This window comes from Geospiza fortis, unplaced genomic scaffold (genome assembly GCF_000277835.1).
Source record: "Geospiza fortis unplaced genomic scaffold, GeoFor_1.0 scaffold70, whole genome shotgun sequence".
NCBI classification, from domain to species: domain Eukaryota; kingdom Metazoa; phylum Chordata; class Aves; order Passeriformes; family Thraupidae; genus Geospiza; species Geospiza fortis.
The window spans coordinates 6,663,371-6,685,373 of NW_005054317.1; the positions used below are offsets into that span (position 1 = coordinate 6,663,371).

General features: G+C 42.5%; 1 protein-coding gene across 1 annotated transcript in view; it reads right to left on the minus strand.

The window, feature by feature from the left end:
* Nucleotides 1-22,003, minus strand: part of SETD5 (SET domain containing 5) — a 39,285-nt gene that overhangs the window by 12,975 nt on the left and 4,307 nt on the right. Inside the window, 15 exon segments of the mRNA XM_031056329.1 lie at nt 1,070-1,323; nt 2,509-2,638; nt 5,952-6,194; nt 6,679-6,996; nt 7,752-8,078; nt 10,383-10,463; nt 10,654-10,900; nt 11,186-11,295; nt 11,719-11,836; nt 12,154-12,302; nt 17,345-17,587; nt 19,125-19,163; nt 20,196-20,383; nt 20,789-20,847; nt 21,168-21,379. Of these exon segments, the coding sequence (XP_030912189.1) occupies nt 1,070-1,323; nt 2,509-2,638; nt 5,952-6,194; nt 6,679-6,996; nt 7,752-8,078; nt 10,383-10,463; nt 10,654-10,900; nt 11,186-11,295; nt 11,719-11,836; nt 12,154-12,302; nt 17,345-17,587; nt 19,125-19,163; nt 20,196-20,383; nt 20,789-20,847; nt 21,168-21,379 (2,718 nt within the window).

Below are 22,003 nucleotides of genomic sequence, written 5' to 3' on the forward strand. Positions count from 1 at the left end.
GACAGACTTTGCACCATGAAGTATAGAGAAAGACATTTATGGTTTTTAGTCTGAGAACATGGGAGAGAAGAAAAGCCTGGTTTAGCCCAGAAAGTAAACTACGATTGTCCAAAGACTAAGATAACCTTTCATAGACATATACTATAAAACCAACATGTCTCTTTCAATCCACTGTGGGCCACCTTTCCAGCTCAAGTCAAGGGAAGAGGTGTGAGCAGCCAGCTTTATGGAATGTTGTATTATCTGGGCACCTATATCAGTGAAGGCAGTGTATGCATGTGACAGCACCGTTAAGGGCTCTTCCCAACCACTTCCCTCTCCATGCTACTGAACAGGCCTAAAATAGAATCAAGAGAGGCAGGATTCCCAGAGCTATGCTGCTATCAGAGAAATATAACAGGAGTCACTATTTTCTGCAAAGCAGAAAAGTCAGAAAACTGACGAATCTCAGAAATTTCTTAACAAAAAGTTCTGACAAACTCCACAAAAAAAGCAGAAGCATCATGCTTTTGGCCACTCTTATGAATATGGAGGGGTCAAGCATTCTCTAAATTGCTTCCACTCTGAGAAGATCACAAAATTGAGTCTGAAAAATCTCAGTCTGTAAAACCAAAGAATATAGTGGAGACGAAGTGAAGTAAATACTCTGGGTTACTGAAAGCTGTTTGAGGAAAGAGGAACCAAGGATGCTTTACAGCCTCTGAGAAATGGAATACTTGTACCCTTTGGAAGTGGCAGGGTAAAAACCCCATTGGCACAGAGATCTGAAGTGGGGGAGATGATTAAAGGTCACTGAAAAACCTGAGAAATTAGGAGCTACTCTGCAGAAATAGAAAAAAAAAAGATAAGACTAATGTTACTGATAGCTACGAAGTGAGGGGAGGCTGGGCTGTAGCAAAGTTTGACATTTCACAGAGCAGGAGATCTGTCCAGAAGTGAAGTTAGAAGAGGAAGGCAGAAGTGCTCATGCTGCTCAGGCATACATACTCAAAAAGGAATGTCCTAGTGCCAGCTCTGCTGCAGATATTGCTGTTTTGTTTTTAGCACACCCAGTCCCGGGTAGATTTACCTCGAACTGTAGTGGAGTATTGCAGCGGCTGGCAGCCAGAGAGGGGATGGGTGAGAACATGACGCCGTAGCCATTGCGAGTCTCCTCCTCGGCGGGCAGAGACGAGCAGGGCGTGGCCAGCTGAGGGCTCGCTGTGCCGGGTACCGGAGGGACGGGAGGAGGGGGCGTGATGGGGGACAGCGGCCGCAGCAGCTTCTTCACGTTCTGCTCCATCAAGTAGCGTGACTTCCATTTCTTCAGGGGACTCAGCAAGTCTGAAACACAAACTGAGCTGAGAACACGGCTGACCCACTGAACACGAGCACATCACATGCTGTCCTCTTCCCTCTATCCCAGCCCAAATGAAGCCCAGGAGTCTTCAATGCAACTACAAGACTCCCAAAAATGAAGTACCTCTGAGTTACTTCTACATCAATGTCTAGAGACTGGTAACAGAACAATACAACATCAGGAACATGCACTGAACAAGGAAAGCAAATCTTTCAACTAGAAGCAAGCACAAGAGGGAGCTAGGGGAAATGAAGACATGAAAGGTTAAAAAGAGGAGAGAATAGAGGAGAGAGGTCAGAGGACATATTGTGATTCTTACAAACAAATCAGAGACAGCTCAGTTTTCATTACCTGAACCTAACAGTCCTCTATATGCTACATCAATACAGCCCAAGCACATTTCCACTTCCACTAAGGATTAAAGCCTTTCCCTCAGGCCTACCTCTCTTCAAAATAATAATATTTTTTGATGCTTAGTTAAACAAAAAAACAAAACCAAATCACCAGTAAATTCTACAGGTTAGGTCTTGCTTGAGAGGTACATTTAGTGGTTCCGGCATTCTGTTTATTTCCTATTCATCTCACCTTTCAATAATCCAATTTGTATTATCTGTGTGATGTCTAGCTTCCTGTCTGTCATCCTTGGAAAACTGATCCCTGACTGGGCTGAGCTGCACTCTCTTTCTCTGTAAATTCAGACACAATATTTAACCATTCTGTTGCTTTACTCGGAGGTTTTAGCTTCTCCATCCTTGAGACTTACTTGGTGATTTGTTTATTGCACACATGCCTGTAAGACTTTGCTACACCTTCCCACAGTCAGCAAGTATTTAGTTGACCTTCTAAAAGCACCTTACTGAAAAGAGATGATCCTGGGCTCTCTTCCCTCTAACCCCTCCCTTCCATTGTACAAGACATCCCAGAGCACTGAGATTGATAATGCAATGTTAAGTGATTATCTTTTGACAAGAAAATACTGAGAAACTTCACAAATGCTCAAGCTGGAATGGGTCTGCAGAAATTTGAATGAACAGCAAAGCAACATTCTCACCTACCCATAAGCTGTGCCATTGGGCAGCAGGACACATTAAGATGTCACTTGTACAGCTCCCTTCGGTGTTCAGTCTGACTCCAGTGTCCATGCTGCCCTGATGGTGCTGAGCACTTACCTGTGTCATCTTTGCAGATGCTGGAGGAGCTGCTGTTCTCATTGCTTTGGTATAGACACTGGGTCCTGTTCTCTTGCGGAGCTGCTGAGGTCTGAGTCATCCCCTCTTCCAGGGCTTGTTTGATCCAGCGCTGAAACAGAACGAGACTGCATAAACGTGAAACTCCTCGGGTACTTTCTCTGCAGTCCTGCAGGATGCACCCCAACTCCCACACTGGTGTGGAGCAGGGCAGGCTGCTCAGAAGCCTGGAGTTACCTCGCTGGCGTGCGCTCGGGTGGGAGCACTGAGCCCACCAACTACTGTGCTGGGGCTGTGCCCTTCCTGACACGGGCTCTGGGAGCAGCAATCATCAACAGTAACAGAGATAACTAAAGAGCAAATTAGAAATATAAAAATTCTGGATGGTGGCACCTAAAACTATTAAAACAATAGTCATTTCTAAGAAAAGGGACACAAATATAATGAACTATGTACAACCACTGATTTTTGCAAAAAAGACGTTTCCTGCCAAGGAGAGCAAATTTGAGCAAAAAAACCCTCTGATTAAAATGCAAGCAGCAGTTTTCAAGGAGTGTAAACCAAGGAAAGAATAATAAAAGCAAATATTTTCTTCAGCTACTAATAAAAAGGGTAAGTCACAGTAGTCTTCTGAACATGGACAATTAAGAATGTTTCTCACACAAGCGAACATGAACTGAAGCCTCAGCAAATCAGCTGCTGCAGTGGGTGTGCTAGCCCTGTATCTTGATACAGACTGACTCCTGATGGCAGGCAGGAATCTTTGCTTGTTCTACTGTAAAGGTAACTGCCACAACATAAGGGAAAACACTCAGGTGATCCAGTGAAATGACAGCAAACTGCTGAAAAAAATCAAACAGCAATTTTCATTTGTGTAGTTTACCCAGGGGACTCACTGTATCAGACTCCTCTTGTCCTAGAGAGGTTTAAAATTGTACTTTTACCTTTCAGGAATCCACAGTTCATCTGCATGCCAGCAATGTGCATCCTATTAGAGATACACGTGTGTATCTTATGACTCCTCAAAGCTATCGTGAAAGTACATCACAAACTCATTGGCCACAATCCTCAAAGTGAAAACTTCAAAGCGAGGATGAAGAGCAGGTGACAGGATCTATTTTGATGGCCTTCACTACAGTACAGCAGACGCTTCTTCTCTGTTCAAATGGAACTCAAGGCTTTCCACTGTGGCCGCCAGCAAAAGGGAGAAGTGGCAGCCAGTCTGGAGCACCTCTACCTCAAAGGTGGCATCTGATCTGACAGCCAAGTCACTGCACAGGGTGTGATTAACGTGAGAGCAGGCTACAGTTCAGTTTCCTTGCGAGGTTCAGACACTGCCATGCTTTGGATGCAAACTGACATCATCAGCTGAGTTTTTTGGCACAGTTCTCAGTAGTTTAAGGATGACGCCTGCTGACAATCCAAGAAAATATGTGATCTATTTCAACAGCCTTTATAAATCAACCTCCTTGGCTAGTAGTCGAAAGTAGACAAGACACAGATCAGGTCTTGAGAGAGCATATCTATCATCAAGTTCTGGACCATTTCTAGACCTCAGCTGGCTGAAAAGAAGGTGTTCCTTGTGAGTTTTCTAAACCTTCCTGAACATAAGAAGCAGATTTCTAGATCTCCAGACTGTTAAATCATAAAACCACCAAATGCTAAAAATAATTTTCCAAGAAAAAGCCAGGGATCTCCTACAAAATGGATGAAACCTCTGACTAGAACAGCTAACAATTATTTATTCAAAAAGTATAAATCTAACAAATTACTTCTGCAACACCTCTTCTGGACACAGTAACTTCCAATACTTTATTAACTATTTAATGGAATAGGTACTGTATTTAAGTTTTCAGATTATGAAACAAGAATGTTAGATGACACCATTAATAATTTCCCTATTAAATTGGGAAATGGATAGGGAAAAACACAACATAGCTTAGCAGAGCCTAGAACAATCACTTCTACAATTACAGGCTACAAAACTAATGGGTTGTTCTATCAACATACAAAATCACGAAATGAACATGAGTTTAAATCAACCTGTTAAAGAAAACTCATACTGGGATGCACAAAATGGGTACAGGTCAGAAGACACAAAGCAACTTTTCTGCTTTGAAAATGTTCCAGCTGCAACACAACACCCAGTTTTGGACACAGCTTCAAAGAAAGTGTGGACTAAACAGAAGTCATCAACAGTGAGACTAGTCCACTCCCTGTCCAGCAGTGAGAATTATCATTTGACTAGAAAAGAGTCAAATGCAGTAACAGATTGGAAGACTTGTTCCATGACAATAGATTTCCCTCGATTTTGAGCTTGCTGGCCAGTTGTACAGCAATTGCACCAAGCACAGAACTCCAAATAACTCTGCCAGCTTTGCTCTGGGTCTTTCTCATTTCCCTGCGGTTCAAACCTTGTTAAGGTTCAAAAGAACTTCAAACCTTGCAGTTATCAGGTTAAAGATGCATCAGAAGGTTGCCCGGGCACACAGAAACAGACAAGGTGTTGTCATACCTCTACATACGAACCATGAAGGGCTTTACCTATGAAGGAAATACTGAAGAGACTGTTAGGGCATGACAACAAATTGACTGAAGGTGGAGAACAGTAAAGTCCAAAGATTCTCTCTAGAAAAATTCCCTCAAACAAAGGAAGGCAAAGAAACCAGGACATGGTACCTGAAAGCCACCAAGACAGGGAGAGCAGAAAAGATTTCTGTAGAATTGTCCTCAGGTAATCACACAGGAACTGGAAAGTCTCTGAGCAAAACCAGCAGGCAACAGGAAAGATGGATTCCAATACAAATCTGACTGAGTGAACTACCCTACCTTCCTGCACATAAGTAAATACTGGCATTCACTGGTCATCTCTGGAGGAACTAAATCCTTAGCTGGGCCTGGTTCAGGCTTCCTGCATGGCCTCAAGTATGTGCTGTAGATAGGCAGTCTGTGATGCCAGCCAAAGAGCTGTGGACTTGTTCTTGTGAACAGGCAAACTCAAAGCTTTTAAACCACAAAGGCTCTCCGAAGACAATGAATCTTAACTGAGGCATTGGATTCTTGAGCTCCTCTGCAACATTGTCCTATCCCCACAATGCCAACCATCCTCTGTGAAAGCAGTAATATTAAACTTTCTAAGGGAAGCAATCAACACTCTGAGTTGTGTATGCTAGATAATAAACAGCCACTGCAGATCTGAAAGTACATGTTTCTAAAAGAGCAGTCACAGAACTGTTCTACCACAGCAAAAGGCAAGGATGAAAACTGAACTCTGGCAAGGAGGTCAGCAGTCATAGCCTGGACACTGCATCAACACATTAGCTCATAAATAAACAGAAATAAATTCCAAAAGGACACAACAACTTTACAAGAGGGCCAGTAAGATGAGCACACATCGTGTAAAGGTAAGACACGAGCAAACATACCTTCTTACAGGAGCTGTAAATGCCATCCAGCAGGAAGGGCCTTCGACGTCTCTCAGGGTTGAAAGGCGAACCAAAGCGAATGTAGTGTTTAGGTGTGGTACAAATCAGTGGGGAGTGCACGAGACCTGGCAGCATATTTAGGGTAGTTGCCAAAACTGTTGGGTCTGTAGTAATGCGCAGAGGACACTCAATTGGACACTCCTGCTTTTCTGCCTTGTCGTTCAGCCATTCGGTAACCAGGTACTGAAGGAGGAAACACACACGTCAGTGCAACCAGCACAGGTGAAGAAGAAAGGCAACCTGGCACAACGGTGTATGGGAAGCAATGCTCAGGTCAGCCCACTGCTAAAACCCCCCTCCTTCTCAACAGGAAGGACTTCCTGTGTCAAACCCAATTCTCACCTGTTGGAGACACAACCCAATGTCACAGAAGTAGTTCGATTTTATGTCCCATTCATCTTATTAGAAGATTCTCCAAAAACTTGACCACCCTGTTCAAAACTAGTTTCTAAACACAAACAGCTAATTTATGCCCAGTATGTGGCAGCTGCCTGTTAGCTTCTGCAATTTTTCCTCCCTTCCAACTTTATTCTAGCTTGTACATGACAGCTGCAGTCACATTCCTTCTTGGTCTTCAATTCTAAGCTGAAAGTTAACCTCTTTGCTGCATCCTAAATGAATACCTGCCATCCTGCCATCCCAATCTTGAGCACTTGGTCATATTTACCTTTTTTGTTTTGGGGTACTTTACTGCAGCTTTAGACTGGGATCCTGTAGCCAGGATAGCAGTTGGGTCAGATCCTGTCAACTGTCTGCCTTCTCCTGGCCCTTCCACATTGCTGACATCTGTTGTGGTTACCAAGCTGGCAGTGCTTCCTTCCTCTGGGACAGCCTGTGTGAGTTCAGCTTGCTGGGAACTGGCTTGTTTCTGCCTTCTCAGTCTTTGTGCTGAACTGGTCCGGTATCGAGAGAAGCGGCTTTTTGGTCGGGGCCTGGAGGGTTTTGCTGGAGCTGGCTTAGCCACTGTTTTTTCGGGGACAGCATCCTACAAAATAAACTGCCATTAGTCTGAGCACCTCTAAGAGTATTCCTTTTCTCTGCATACAGGATCAAGAATTGAGATTTATTTATTGACACTACCTGACTCTCAAAATCTTGTTGGACTCTGTGTTGGTTCATAAGATGGCCTTGGGGACCCTTCAACACTGGCACATTATCGTTTTGTCTTCTGCATTCTTAAAGGACAGAACATGGGTCTTTAGGAAGAAAGCAGCAATAGGAAACTTGCTGCTTGTCTCAAGATAACTGCTCTTATTCCTGACCTGAGCTGACATGGAGCACTCCAGGCAAGTGTCTGAGCCCTGCCATAAAATGGGAACACATGCATCCAAAGTACACTGGGTCAAAAAAAAACCCAAACAAAAAGAAAAGAACTTTCCATCACTGCACTTACGCATCCAACTTAAGCTCACACCAGTTCTCTTCCCTGGAGAAGGAGCTGGGCTTGTTCAGCCCAGAGAGGACTGAGGGGGATGTAACAGCAGTCTTCCTACAAACAGCCTGAAGCCACTAAGAAGATGCAGTGGTGCATCAATGGACATACACTGAAATGAGAAGTTCAGACTGGATACATGGCAATTTTTTTTCAACCTAACAGTCATGAACTGGAAGAGGTGCAATCTGCATCCCTGGAGGTTTTCAAGAGAAGACTGGGTAAAACACTGGCCAGCCTGGTCTAGCTTCAGAGCTGTCCCTACCTAACTCAGAATGGGCTAGAAAGCCCACAAAGCTCCTCCCCACCAGAATGATATTATGATCAGAAATGTTGCACCTGAGATTTGTACAAGATAGCAAACAGTTCTATCTTCATCTTGCAGGAGGAGGAGGAGGAGGAGGAGGAGGTGGAGGAGGAGGAGGTGGAGGAGCAGGACTAGCACTCAGTGCTGAACTTCCATCTTCAGTTTCAGGAGTCTCTGTTTTCACTTCTTCCAGCTCAGGAGCTTCAGAATTGACGTTGGTTTCAGCATCAGTGCTGTTACGGTCTGATGGTTGCTCTCGTCTCCTCTTTCTCTTTTCTAAGTTCTCAAACATGTGCATGATGGCTTCCACCTTCCTGTCTTCCCGGGACTACAACACAAGGGAAACTGAAGTAAGCATGGTGAATTATGCACATAAACAAGGCAAGAACAGATACGGAAAGCAGCACAAAGAGAACAACTGCCAAATAGCAATGACAAAAGCCAGACAGAGGACAGAGAGAAGCAGTTCTTATCAGTTATTTGCATTTTTCAATATTCCCAGAATAACAACATAATCATGTGTTTGTAGCGCAAGTAGAAGAACTTGACTTTGTTCTTAAATAGGACCACTTAGATACTACTGAGTTATATTAATAAAACAGCCACAAGGAAATGCATAATTTTGAAGAATTAAAAACCGTAAGAAAGCATAAGTAGAGTGGAGAGATGACTTGGAAACAAATACAGCTATTTGCTAATGACCAACCAAACGGAAGCCAGGGGCAATAGATGTACATGATTAAGTCATTTGCAGCAAGTGTAATACACCACACAAACTGATTAAAATGTTCCAGATTCATTCTTTTTCCAGTAAGAATGTCAGAAGATGACCCAGCTCAAAAATAAAAGCTCTGGTCTTAGCAGCTTACATAGTGGATAAGAAAAACAGAACATGAGAGAATAGAGAGGCAAAAAAAAAGTCAATTTATTAGGTAAACACAAAGGACAGGAAATCTTATCACTGGGCTGTGTCAGGAATAATTGGTACCTATGCATATAAAAAGCCCAGTACAATAATGCTGCGGTGACTGGCAAGAATCAAGTGGGTTTAAAGAAGTGGGGTCAAGTGTCTTCTGAGATTTATCATGAAGAAAGTATCTTGGAGCCCATGGCCTCAACAGTTTTCTATTAAAAAATACTACACACACACATACACACACACACAAAGAGAGACTGGGGAAACTATAGAGATGGGTATTTACCTGATGCCAAGTATAGAAAACTGAATCGCATTAAAGCAGATTAACTGGTGCAACCTACAGGAACAGGGCTTACAGGCTGACAGGAAACTAACACTTCACTTAGGCTTACTGAACTATTCTGTCCCAAAAAGAGATCAGCTTCCCTGCATTAAAATGAAATCTTCCCTCCAAAGCTTTAAGGCCAATCTGATGGATGACTACTCTCATTCAAATTTTAGTGGAAAGTGACTGCTTTATCTCATCTGTTCTAAAAAATCCATCAGTTAATCCAGGCATCTCTCCACTGGATGGCCCTTGGCTCTCCAGGTTGCTGCACTATCTTAACATTTAAAGCATTCTCAGGAAATTTACACTTGGCAGATTCGTATTCCTGATTAGAGGAAGACAGGTGATTATGATACTGGTGAGCAAAGAAAAACAGGGAATTCCTAGCTTCAATACATCTGTTGGCTGGTAAAAGGATAGGAGCAATTTTTCTGTTTTTCTTCCTCGGCTTTCTGGTTGGTTGGTTGTTTTATTTGTGTATTTGCATTTTTGTTTGGATTTTTCTCTTGTTTATTTAAATTAACGAATTAAGAGCCAGAACGGCTCCATTCACATGCATAAAACATTCTAATCCAGGCAGCAATCCCAGGAGCCATAAGCAACACAAGAAAAAAACCACCAGCTCTACTCAGTAAAGATGAAGGCTAAAATAAGACTGTATTATCAAAGATCCCAGAGCACTAAGATATAAGTAAGTAATATATAAGTAAGTGCCAATATTACTGTTGGTGGTCTACCCCTCTTACTGACTTTTGCAACTTGATCCCACTCTTTTCCCCACATGGCAACATGTTTATGAAACCATACACTGAACAGATACCTGTTTAGAAATCTAACTTGGCAAAAATGATCAAGTTTTAAGAAAAATCAGGTTCTGGTTCATGGTATGATCGAATTGAAGATATCTCTGCTGACTGAGTGGGGGTAGGACTAGGTGACCTTTGACAGTCCCTTCCAACTCAAATTATGCTATGGTTCTATACAATGCCATAAATTGCTGTACTGGCAATAAGGAAGGGCAGCAGGAACATAAAAAAGGTCCAATTACCTTTTTGGAATCTGGTGCTGATGGTTTTGCTAAAGGTGTGTTTTAGACTATAGAACAGGCCTGAAAGTAACAGTTAAACCTTTCAATGAGGAAACAAATCTATAGTGTATCTCCTAATCTGCAACACCCTAACATAAATCCTGCGACTTGAAGTCAACCAAACCTGGGTGGTTTTTTACTCCCTCCTTGCTTTCTTCTACTGTTGCTAATCAAATTACTGAAGATCACTAACAGATGGGATTTGTGTTCAAACAAGTGAAATATCCAACTGGACCTGTTGGTCACTGCATGAAGTAAGTCCTAAAGAGGGTGATACCAGACAGAGAGAGCTACTTGCCCGTCTGCTGTGGACCAAGGCTCCCTGTTCATCTACAGGCTCCTCTTTCTCCCCTTCTTGTTTCTCCTCCTTCTCTGGCACCTGAGATAGAAACCCAGATTAAGTAACCCAGTACTGTTCCAAAGTTATCAAAATTTCTATGGTAATTTAAGGCGCTAAAGGTTTAAAAAAAGGCTTCCTGCAGTTTCTGTTCTGCAGATTCCAATGCTATTGGATCAGACTCCTGCAGCACTGAACGTTAACATATACAACAAGCGGGCAAAGATTTTACCTCACTGTCACTGACTGCTGCAGGTCCCTCAGGAGCCTCCTCAGTTTGCTGAGTGCCGTTCTCATCCGACGCAAGGCTCTGCTGCTCCATTTCCAGCTCCTTTCGACGGGCCTTTCGCCGGCGTGTTTCTGCCCCAATCAGTGTGCCTAAAACAGGTGGAGGTAGGTGTTCTGCAGCATTTGGGCTACGTTTCTGCACAGGGCAATTCCGGTTCCCCTTGTGACACGCACAGTCCACTTTATAATTGCTGCTCCAAAACACAAACATAATTCGTGTCACTCTTCATTTCTCAACCCCTGCACAGAGACATTCAATACATCTCCTACTAAACATCTCACCACGTGCCAAAGCAAGGACAGCAGGCTACCTTATGGCCTCTATTGGAGAATATGCCAGCAGAACTGGACAGAATAGCCGGGAAATGCAATTCAGTAGAAAACGGAGCAATATGTAGAATGCGAGGAAAGGGCTGGAGGAAGATGTCCAGTCCAGGAGGGCAGTGGAGAGCTCCTGGGCGAGGTGAAGGACTCACCAGATGTTGTACTCATAGTCAAAGGCGATGGTAACCTCTGTGTCCTTGGCAATGGTGGCAACAGCATAGATGCACAGGTGGATCATCCCATCAGCAATCACATGACGAACCTTGTTAAACGAAGTAGAAAGAAGCTGACGTCTCCACAGGTTGCATTTCTTACTTCCAAGACGGAAGTCTCCTTTTGCAAAGTAGCTCTTATTCTACTCTATCAGTAATTATCCCAAATTCTCCATAGGGAAAAGCCTGCTTCACTGCTCTTGTCTCATACTGTGCTTTTCCACTTACAACTACTACCACCTGCTTACCCTCAGTATCATTGTGCAGCCAAAGGAAAGACATAAGAGAAATCTTTCTCTTCCAAAAAAACCTCCCTCATGTTCCCAAACTGTCTCATATTCCAAGTATAAACCATCAAACAAGCAAGTGACACAGAGAATTCACTGTATTTAGTGCATTTTAAGTTAGGGAAAGCACTAAGCTTATGTAAAACATGTATTTGCAGTAACAGTGATGATGAAAAGAGAATTTACCTCTGCATTTGGAGTGCAGGACCGCCTGATGAACCTGGCATCATTACCAAAGGTGCGGGCATCAACACACATCTCAACGCCATTGAACTTGGAGTAGAACAGCACAAAGGGATATGGCCTGCAGAAGCAACAGAACATCTCAGTCCCAAAATACCCAATTCCCAAAGCACTGTTGCTAACAGGTCCCTCTCTTCATTGGAAGCAGAACTTCCATCAGCACTACTGCTCTGGGGTTAGGTACTTCCAACTATTTAAAAGATCTATTTCAGAGGGTTTGGTCCATAAGCAGAGCATCAAGCTGAGGTGATATATCTGATTTCCCACTTCTATGGAAGGCACAGCTGACAGGACCCTCTAAGTGAACACTATCCCATAGAGACACCAGTCTCTCTGTGCCATGATGCTCTCATACCCATCATTTCATAGTACTCTTACTTTTTGAAGAAATGCCCATTGACCTCGAATTGCTGCCGTAACATAACTTTCCCTCGATACTCAATTATAAGGGTATCTAGTGCCAAGTCTCTTGCTGCCCTCAGGATCTTCCGGTGCTTCTGAACCCGAGTCACCCTTCCCAGCTGCAGCTGTAACAAAAACCAGAGCAAAAGAGGAACATTTGAACCAAAGGCCTCTAACTCATGAAGAATATTTTACCTATATAAAAAGAAAATATATTCTAATAGCAACACACAGAAACTCTGCCAGGTGAATATGTTGAATATTTTATAATAATTTATTAATGACCAATAATCTTGATAATATTTATCAAAAGCAAACAGTATTTATTTCTTTCCTTCAACAATAGTCTGACAAATCTATTAGACCGAGTATTTCAGTCTTGCAGCTAGGAGGCATAACCAGACCTGTCACTTGCTACTAACTGGGAATTGCTTTGCAATTATGGCCACTTTCACAGCCAGAATAATTGAGATCTTCCCTAAATTGTGGGTTGTCACACATTCAGAGGAAAGAAATGCAAGCTTTTCCTTCTGCAGAGGATGGTAAATTCCAGCAAACAGGCCAAAGACTTAAGCTGGCAATTTCCATCTCCATCTAGAAACTTCTGTATATATCTCTGCTCAGCTAGTGCTGTTGATTTAAATTTTTTTTAACATGAGGAGCTAAATTTTTAATGAAGTAATGACAGTTCGTTAAAACATACATTAAAGTCTACAGCTCTATTACAATTGATTTTCACAATAATGTGTCTTGACAGCATGAAACCACAACATTCTTTAAGTACAGACATCCAAATATGACATATTTCATGGAATAATGGAAGGGATATTATCAGCACTAGGGTATAGGAAAGACTTATTCCATAAAAACTAAGTACTTTTCTTACTTAACAGATGAAACCTCTCTGTAAGTAAAGATTATGTGAAGATGACTGGCTGCCTCACCACCACTGCTGTGCTTGTTGCTTCCTAAGCATTCTATTCACTGCTCATAAGGGCCCAGTTTTGATACTTTTCCAGAGTGAACTGAAGCACAAGTGTTCTGACTTTGGTAATAATGACAATCGTATCTAAATCAGGAGTAAACCACAAAATTTTACTGAAAGCAAGTTCTCAACTTTTCTTGAGAGAACTCTTATTAGAAATAGCTACTGAACATCTGCTGAAATGGATAAAAATTAGTTTAAGGGGCTCAGCCTGAATAATGACAGAACACATGACTTTCTAACCTTGTGGAAATAAAAGTTAATGTCTTAAGGCAGCACTCAGCACTGGGAACCCAGCAAAACCCTCGTACTGAGCACATGAAAATACTGAACCACAGGTCTCTTAAACGCTTTTTTCTGACTAGGATCTTTTATCTCCTCTGTTTAAAACCCTCTCAGGAAAATTACTTTTGTTGTTTCTATAAGACATTGTACTGCATATCTTGGATGAGCTAGTAAAGTAAGATCTATTTGTTGACTTCGCTCACTCAGATCCAGGATAAAGACAGCTTTATAAAAATATTCATTTGAAATCTATTCAGATGGGAGTAATGGTCCAGAGTTCCTCTTGAGATACAATCCAGTGCCACATTTGTCATGCCTATGGGGTTTATCTGTCTTATACCACTCTGTCTGCCAGCAATTGGGAAAACTTGGATACCTGTACTGGAGACTCTGAAGAGCCTTGCAGGGTGTCTGTCTCTTCAGGTCTCAGGTCCGGACAGAAGCTCACAGAGGATTCCCTAAGTCCACAGAAACATGCTATTTCCAGACTAAGAAGCCACACTGTTGATCCTGATTTCTGATCAATAAACCCATGATATGAGTGAGCTGTAGGATGAGACTGTTTACTCTACAAGGAGTAGTGGCTAAATTACTTTTAGCACTTTGTACTATCCAACTGTGGCAACAAAGAATAAATAAATGGGACCAGATTTCCTAGTGTATGACAGGAAATAAGAAGAAAGTATCTGAAGCTATTAGATGAATTAGGACCCAGTGTGTTTCCAGTTGAGTAATTCTGTTTCTACACTATCACTGATTTGTTTTTATACCTTCTCACCTAAGCTGGCCCTACACAGGAGGGTTGGACCAGATGACCTTCAGTGGTTCCTCCCAACCTAAACTGCTCTACTACTCTAAGAGCATAACAAGATAATATCTTTTAGAAGTTAATGTCTGCTAGCCTTCACTCTCACCTTTGCCCCATGACTGACTTGTATTACTCTTCACCTCATGCCGGAAAACAGCTTGGGGAATATAGGTGGGATAAGGTGGGGTGGTCAGAGGAGGAGAAAGTCCATGCAGGAAAGAGAAATTTTGCATCTGTGTAACTTATTTATCTGAGTTTGGTGAAACAGGAATGATCTCACAGCTCTTCTGGTAACACACAGCTCAGCTTGTTTTCATTCTCTGAATTTAGAAATATGAAGTGGATTAGCTGCCATGCTTTCATGTGTAAAAAGAACAAATGATTTTATTCATGTCACAGGCTAGGGACTGCTGACTGCTAATCAGCCAAAACTGTTCTGATATGTTTGCAGAGCAACATCTGCATAATACTCAGTGGCTTTATTTTATAAAGGCCCTTTTGCTCTTCACTTCAGAATGTGAAATCAGTCAGGGGTTTGAGCTCAAGTCAGCAATTATCAGAGGCAGCAAAGGGCAAATACTAACCCTGGGTTTGGCTTGGCAACAACAGTCAGGAAAGTGATTCACAGCGTTCAGTTTGTCGAGCAACTGGCAGTACCAGGACTAAGATGATTTTATTCATAACACTAAACAGCTTCATATTTTCACAACTTTCCCTTTGCATCATGAGGACAGCTGAGAACTGGTTTATCATAAAATCAGAGAATCATTTAGGTTAGAAAAGCCCTCTAAGACGGAGTTCAACTGTTAACCTGCCACTGTCCAGTCCATTACTAACCCATATCCCACAGTGCCACATCCACAAGTCTTCTAAATATCTCCAGGAATACTGACTCCACCACTTCCCCAGGCAGCTATTCCAGTTTGGTAAACCTTCTGGTAAAAAAAAAAAAAAAAATCCCAATATCTAATGTAAACCTCTGCTGGTGCAACTTGAGACCAATTCCTCTTGTCTTTCACAAAATATTCCAATGAACAAAATCCCATATCCTCCATGTATAACTCTTAATCCATCTTTCGCTACTCTTCCTGGTTTGAGGAAACTTTTAGATCACATCTCAACCTCTTTTAAGTATATACTTGCATCACTGTTGACTGAAGTCAAATGACTCTCTGAACTATTAAGAGTATGCAGGGCATAATAAAACATTATTTTTATTCCTTTCTCCTCTGTCCAGAGTCTTCATGGCCAAAGAGAGCAGCAACAATATTTCTACACAGCTGGCAAATGTATATTTGCACAGCCTCCTTGATTTTTTCTAGCTCAAAGTACCTATTTTCCCTTATCTCAGAGAAAAGCTATTTTTGTGTTCAATAATGATACCTAGTTAATAGACAAGTGATGCAAACCAAGAAGCCTTCTCAGTTTGCCTACCAAAGGTGAGACGAGTGAAACAAAAATAGAACACAATGCATGAGAGCATGTGCTCCACACCTATGCAGGTGCCCTCCTCACAACACTCCACAGCCACCTCCTGAGCAGAGACAGCAGGACATAGGACTGACAAGCAGCAACCCAGGACAGACACCTGTTTTTTTCTCAGTGTCCAACAGAAACTACAAAGTCCCCTGACAGCTTCCCAGCATGTGCAATGACAAGTACCTACCAACAGCTTGTTTACAGTAACTACAGATCACTAACAAGTTTTGCAAGTTTCAACTTTTTTGTTTCTTTGGCATGTATCACATTTGGAGTCTTCTGATTTGGAATGCTGGCCACATTTTCCTATGGGAAAACCCATGTCTGTACTGGGAAGGGAGACGCTGGAAGAGCATGGCAAGAACAAGCACATTATGTATGGTATATTGTATAGTCTTGTGTCATGCTATACACATATCAAGAAACACAGCATGTGTTTTATTACTTATTTCAGGACTTTTCCTAAAACCCATGTGAGGCAGACAGAATTGGTTACATTTAGTCTCAAAAAATATTAAGATTTTTAGAGAAGTAGAACTTTTTCTTATCTGCATTTCCTCAGCTTGCTCTCTTTAGAAAGGCTATCAAGAAGTGTTTCTCCCCCCCTCCCTCGCAAGAAATCTTATTTATTGCAGAACCAGAGGCAAGAATGGAAGAAAGTTTGGTCCAAAGTCCTCTTTCTGCACTCTCCTTTACTGGCAATATCTGTGCTCTGCCTGAAGTGCTTCACCTGCATGAAGGCAGAGGGAAAGGAAAGAGGGAGCACATGAACTTCACTGAGTGAGTCAGCTGATATAAACAAGAATGATTCAAGCATAAACATATACCTGATATTCAGGTTTCTGACTTTGCTCCCTTTACACAGAAGAAATGCCCCACTTCTCTTTTGGAGCCCACCTTTTCAGATGCAACTATCTTCATTCTCCTAGACAAGGAAGGCCCAGAAAAGCCTAAACTGGGTTTAGGAAGGCTGTACTTTGTTCAATTAAGCACAGATAAGATGAAACAACAGCTAACAAGAGTATGAATGGGGAAGACATACACCACACAAACACATTGTTTTCCTGTTTCTGCTTGTTTACATGCACTCCATAAAGATGGAAAGATACCAACCACTGCTCATCGCGGGCAAGTTAGGGAGAGACCAGCTTCCTGAAGTCAGCTGTAGTTGTGCAGTATTTTGAAGTTACAAGAGTCTAAATAATCCAAAATACTGAAATAATGCTGAAAGGTTCTTTAAAATAACCTTCCACACAACATGAGTCAAGAAATAAAATAAAAAAATAAATAAAGGGGACTGGAAAACTCAGGTGGAAAGTGGAAAGCAGGAAATTTCCTATCTCCAGAAAGTGACAGATCTGGTTCTGTCTCAGGCCGTTCAGTGACCAAAGTATTTACGGCAAAATACCTGTTAACCACATTACAGAAATGTGCAAATATATCCCCAACTTAGCAGCACTGATTTCATCTAATGCAAATATTTGTTAGTCTCTCTCTGTACTGGCATGATTTCTGATTCACTGTGTATCAAACCTATGCCTGTTGGCCCGAGCTACAATACTGCTCACCCATGCCCTGACCTACTCCATCTCTGTCCTGCTTGTTCTTACCTGCATCTGGGACCCAATAACAGTATTATTGCAGGCCAGCTCTGTTTTGTTGATTGTGTCCAGCATAGCAGTTTTGCCCACATAGTCTTTATTAGAGTTGAGGTGACGCTCCAGCAAGTTCTGCACATCAGCACTGTACTGGTTGGTGAAGGCTTCCTCGTACTGGTCCGTCCAGAGGCGGATCCGATTCTCCCACCCTTCAGCTGTGTTTTCATCCAAGGCATGTGCTTCAGAAGGGGAATTCTGCACCAAATAGCAAAGAATGAATGGATAGTACACAGCAGGAAAACCTATCCACAGTACTCCAAGCACATGAATAAGCTACAAAAAAAGGCAAATCAGTGCCAAGCTATGTAAGTGTTGGTTATGAGGACACATTTTCCAGCATCTGCACCCTCCAGAACATTGTACAACAGTGTCACTCAGAAATCCACTGAGATTTCTGTGCAGAACTAAGACCTCTTGAACGTTGGTACTTGGCACTGCTACATAAAATAAAATTAGGCTAGCACATGGCCAGAAAAGAAATTTAAGCCACTTTGGAAAAATAATTAAGTACATTAAAAAAGCAAAGGCACAGAATACACAAAGGCAAATAAATCTCATGTAGGCTTGTCCTGCAGTCAACCCACTCACGGCTAACACAATGCTCAATGATGCTGACTGCATGTCAATCTTTGCAGTGACTGATCCAAAAACAGTCCTGAACCTTCTAGCTAAATGGTCACCAGAGTTTCAAGAAACTGAATGTAGAGCATAAGCTAATACCCACAGGGTTAAAACTGCAAGTCCTAAGCAGAGTAAAGAAGAGAGGGCAAAATCAGGTAATCCGTTTAGACTGTCTTGTAAAGGAGGGGAAAACAGAAGCTGGTAGCAAGAAAAAGACTTAAGCTTCATTCTTTACTTGGCAGTAGTTGAAGCAGTTCAACAAATACTCCAGAGCTCAGCAACTCAACTGGCTTCATAAAGCACTGAGACACTTTTGACACTGAGGTCTTAGTAACAAGGACAAGTGAAAAGCAATCATTATTTTAATCATATATATTAAAAACAGTAAGAGTTGCCATGCATTTTTACCCTCTCAAGTCACTTGCATACTATGGAGATGGTGCACAGGGACACCACAGTACTGTCCTCTTTCCTCTCAGCCACCTGCTAGAAGCCACTGCCAGCGGTAGGACTGGGGTCAGGTGGAACTGAGCAAACCTTAAGGCACCTCTTGTGGGTCTAGAAATAAATGCAGCTCACAGTTCAAGTCTGCTTTTTTTGTCAAATAACCTTCCTATTCAATGGCCACACCTACCACTACTGCAGGAAGTCAGAGATAAATATATTGTCCTATCCATTCCTAGTAAGAGGATGTGGAGACAAACAAGGCAGCACTACCAGGGACTCCCAATATTAAACTTGTGAACTACTTTGATGTCCAAGCTTGAAATAGCTTTGATGCAATCAAACAATAACTGCCCTCACAGAAGAGCAGCCACAACCAGTTCTACATCCCTTACATCAAACACCCCACTCCCAAGTGCCATGAATCAATCGCCTCTCGGGACTAGATTGCATTATCTGACTGGAAGCTATCAGAAGCAAATGGAAGGTTCAAGGGGCAATTCCTGTGATAGCCTTTTGAATAGGCCTCCTTGTGGTGCACTGTAAGGCTTGAGTTTATTACAAGGCTGGCCCCACAATCAGAAATTTCCCAGGGAAACCAAAAGAGGGACAAAATAAAGGGGGAAAAACCCCACCACCAACACAAAGGGCTGTCATTTCTACTCACCTTCATCCTCAGAGACTTTCGTGAGCCCTCTCGAAAAGCCTGTCCCCCAGACAAGGAGAGAGAGAAAAAACAAAGTATTATAAATTTCCTAAGAATTAGGATCCCAGAATCATCTTAAATCTTACTCAAATTCTTAATAAAAGATGGCAAGAATTACAGGAAAACCTACACAAGAAACAATGAACCTGAACAAAAAGAGATTCTGCAATGCAAATCCAGTGGAAACTGCTGAAAACTTGATGGCCAGGATTTCTGAACTAAAAAGCCTGCCTCACACTTAGTAAAAACGTCAAGATCAAAACCAAAACTTTCCTAACTAACCTCACTTGCTTTGATACAAGAAAGGTCCAGGAACAGAATTAAGGTGGTTCACAACAACAAAATAACCCCTCCAGACCACACATAGCTCCTGCCCCTGGCGTTTTATTTAATCAGTGCCTTCAAGGGAAACCTAGCCTGTGGAAAATCATGGTAAAGCTGGCAGATGATGAGAAAGAACCAGCTGCTCACACACTTGCATTCCAATATAAGCAATTCAAAATTATTTCAGTCCCCAGATCGTCATAAACAAGACAGTAAAGTCATCCCTCAACAAATGTTCATCACTACCTACATAGTTTTCCACACAGGCACTATCTCTGTCCCTGAAGGACAGTGCCAAGAAACTCTGCAGCCCAAATTCCTCAACAAAGCCTGCTAAAAAATACCATGCTCTCTTCATTTTTCATTCTATTCACAGACTGACCCTTTCCCACAAACAGCCAGACTCCAAAAGCTACTTCCCCAAATCCTAATACAGCAAAAGGAAAAAATATGTAATTGAGTCCAAGCACTGAGCATGAATGGACAGCATTGGGAAATAAGGGTGGAGCTCCAGCAAGGTAATTTTTAAACCAACAGCCACGTACTCGAGCAGGTCACAAATACAAGGCGTCCCATTATTACACCCGAAAGAGCAATTCTTGACAGAACAAAAATATCTTGTCTACTGCCAGCTTGTCAACCTGCTCATAACAACACTCTGTACAGCATTTGGTAGCAACTGCAGCAACCTTGTCTCTCTCCACATACCTTGATCTTTTTGGCCTTTGGAGCAGCACGAGCCTTTTCTGTACTCCTCTTCCTCTTCTTGGGTTTGCTCCTGCGGACGCGGTTGACAGTCAGCGTGATGCTGGTCGGCGTGTGCTGCGTGGCCGTGTACAGCACTGTGGAGGGAGAGAGTTCTTCATCCCAGCTCTCAGTGGCACTGCTGTCCCCGCCTAGAGAGACAAGTGCTTCATGAGAACAGCTTCTCATCCCTGAGAGCACAGCTTACCCTTATGTCCGTTTTCATCAAGACAACTTGCTGCCCCTGCATAGCTCTTCCCTGAGAGAATTATACCACCTCTGTTTTCCCACCCAAACTGGGAACAGGTGTTCCAAACTTCTGATATGTCACAGAATGGCACTGATGAAAATTCTCCTTCTCTGTTCACAAGATAATCTGATTTTCCCTAGAGCTAACTGAGGTGAAGCGTAAGGAGAGGAGAAAATCCCAGTGGTTGGGAGGCAAAGAACATTAGCTGGCACTGATCACAGTTAGATGATTACAGCATCCAAAAGACAAAGGTCTTGAAGAAAGAAAATAAAAGTCACTGTTATCAGAATTATAACCTCAAACTCACCTGACACGTTGTCCTGCTTCCGGTGGCGGAGTCTGATCACCTTCCCCCTGCTCATTCCTCTGCCAAAGGAGAATGCACAATTGAAGCTGGTTTGTAGGAGTAAAGTCACTTGAAATTCAACAGGATGTCACAAGATGCGTGCCCTCAGTGGGGCCCAGGATGATAAGAACATCGATTTAACATCCTCATCTCCACTCCTGGTGCCACCAACACTTGTCAGGCTGACAACGTAAAGGAGGAGGGTCAATACTGGGTAAAGCACTGGAAAGAATGCTCCAGTTAGCAAAAGGAAGTCTGTCCCACAGCCCAAAGGTGACATGGTTCAGTATGAGCAGTCAAGACAAGAAGCGGCCCAGATCTGCACTGCACCAAAACTTACCTGCACTTTTCACACTTGAGGAGGAAACCATCTTGGGAGACACTGCAGTGGCACCAAGTGGGAATTGATTCTCCTTCTGAGGAGCTCTCACTATCCCCGGAGTTCTCCTCATCAGGCGAGTGCAGGCCATTCAGTTCTGCACGAGGTATAATGGTCTGGACAGGAGGAGAGGCTGGCGGCGTTGGAGGAGGAGGAGCTCCATAATTATGATCCTGAAAATAAGTATTTGCAGTACTACTTTTAATGTGAAGATATGATGCCTAGAAACTGAAGTCCCAAATCCACAGTTCCCATGTTAATATTTAACTGGTGTAAAACAATAGCCTGAATTCCTCAACCTATCAAGAAGGTACAGTAATAGCTCTGAAACATGTAAATTATTTCCTTCAGCACCAACAAATTAAACTCAAAACCTATGAAAACAACCAGGCTATTTCGACATTAACTGTTGTACTGCTAATAATCTGAGATGACATAAGTGTTTAAACAGTGGAACCAGCTGCCCTGAGATGTAGAGTCTCTGTCTGTTGAGCTATTCAAAACTCAACTGGACATGGTCTTGAGCAACCTGCTCAGGCAGAGTCAGCTTGAACAGGGAAGTTGGATTATGTGATCTCAAGAGGCCCCTTCCAACCTCAATGATTCTGTGACACCCTGTTCATCCCACAGCTTCAAGCCATGCTCCCACTCCCATGCTCCTGACTGCTCCTTGATTCTCGTTGTTTTAAGTTACCCCTGTGAAAATCTGCACAGTTGAAACAAGTATAAATAGCGCACAATAAACCAAATGGGGCATAAAATTACCACCAGGAAACTATTATATATTCATATACATT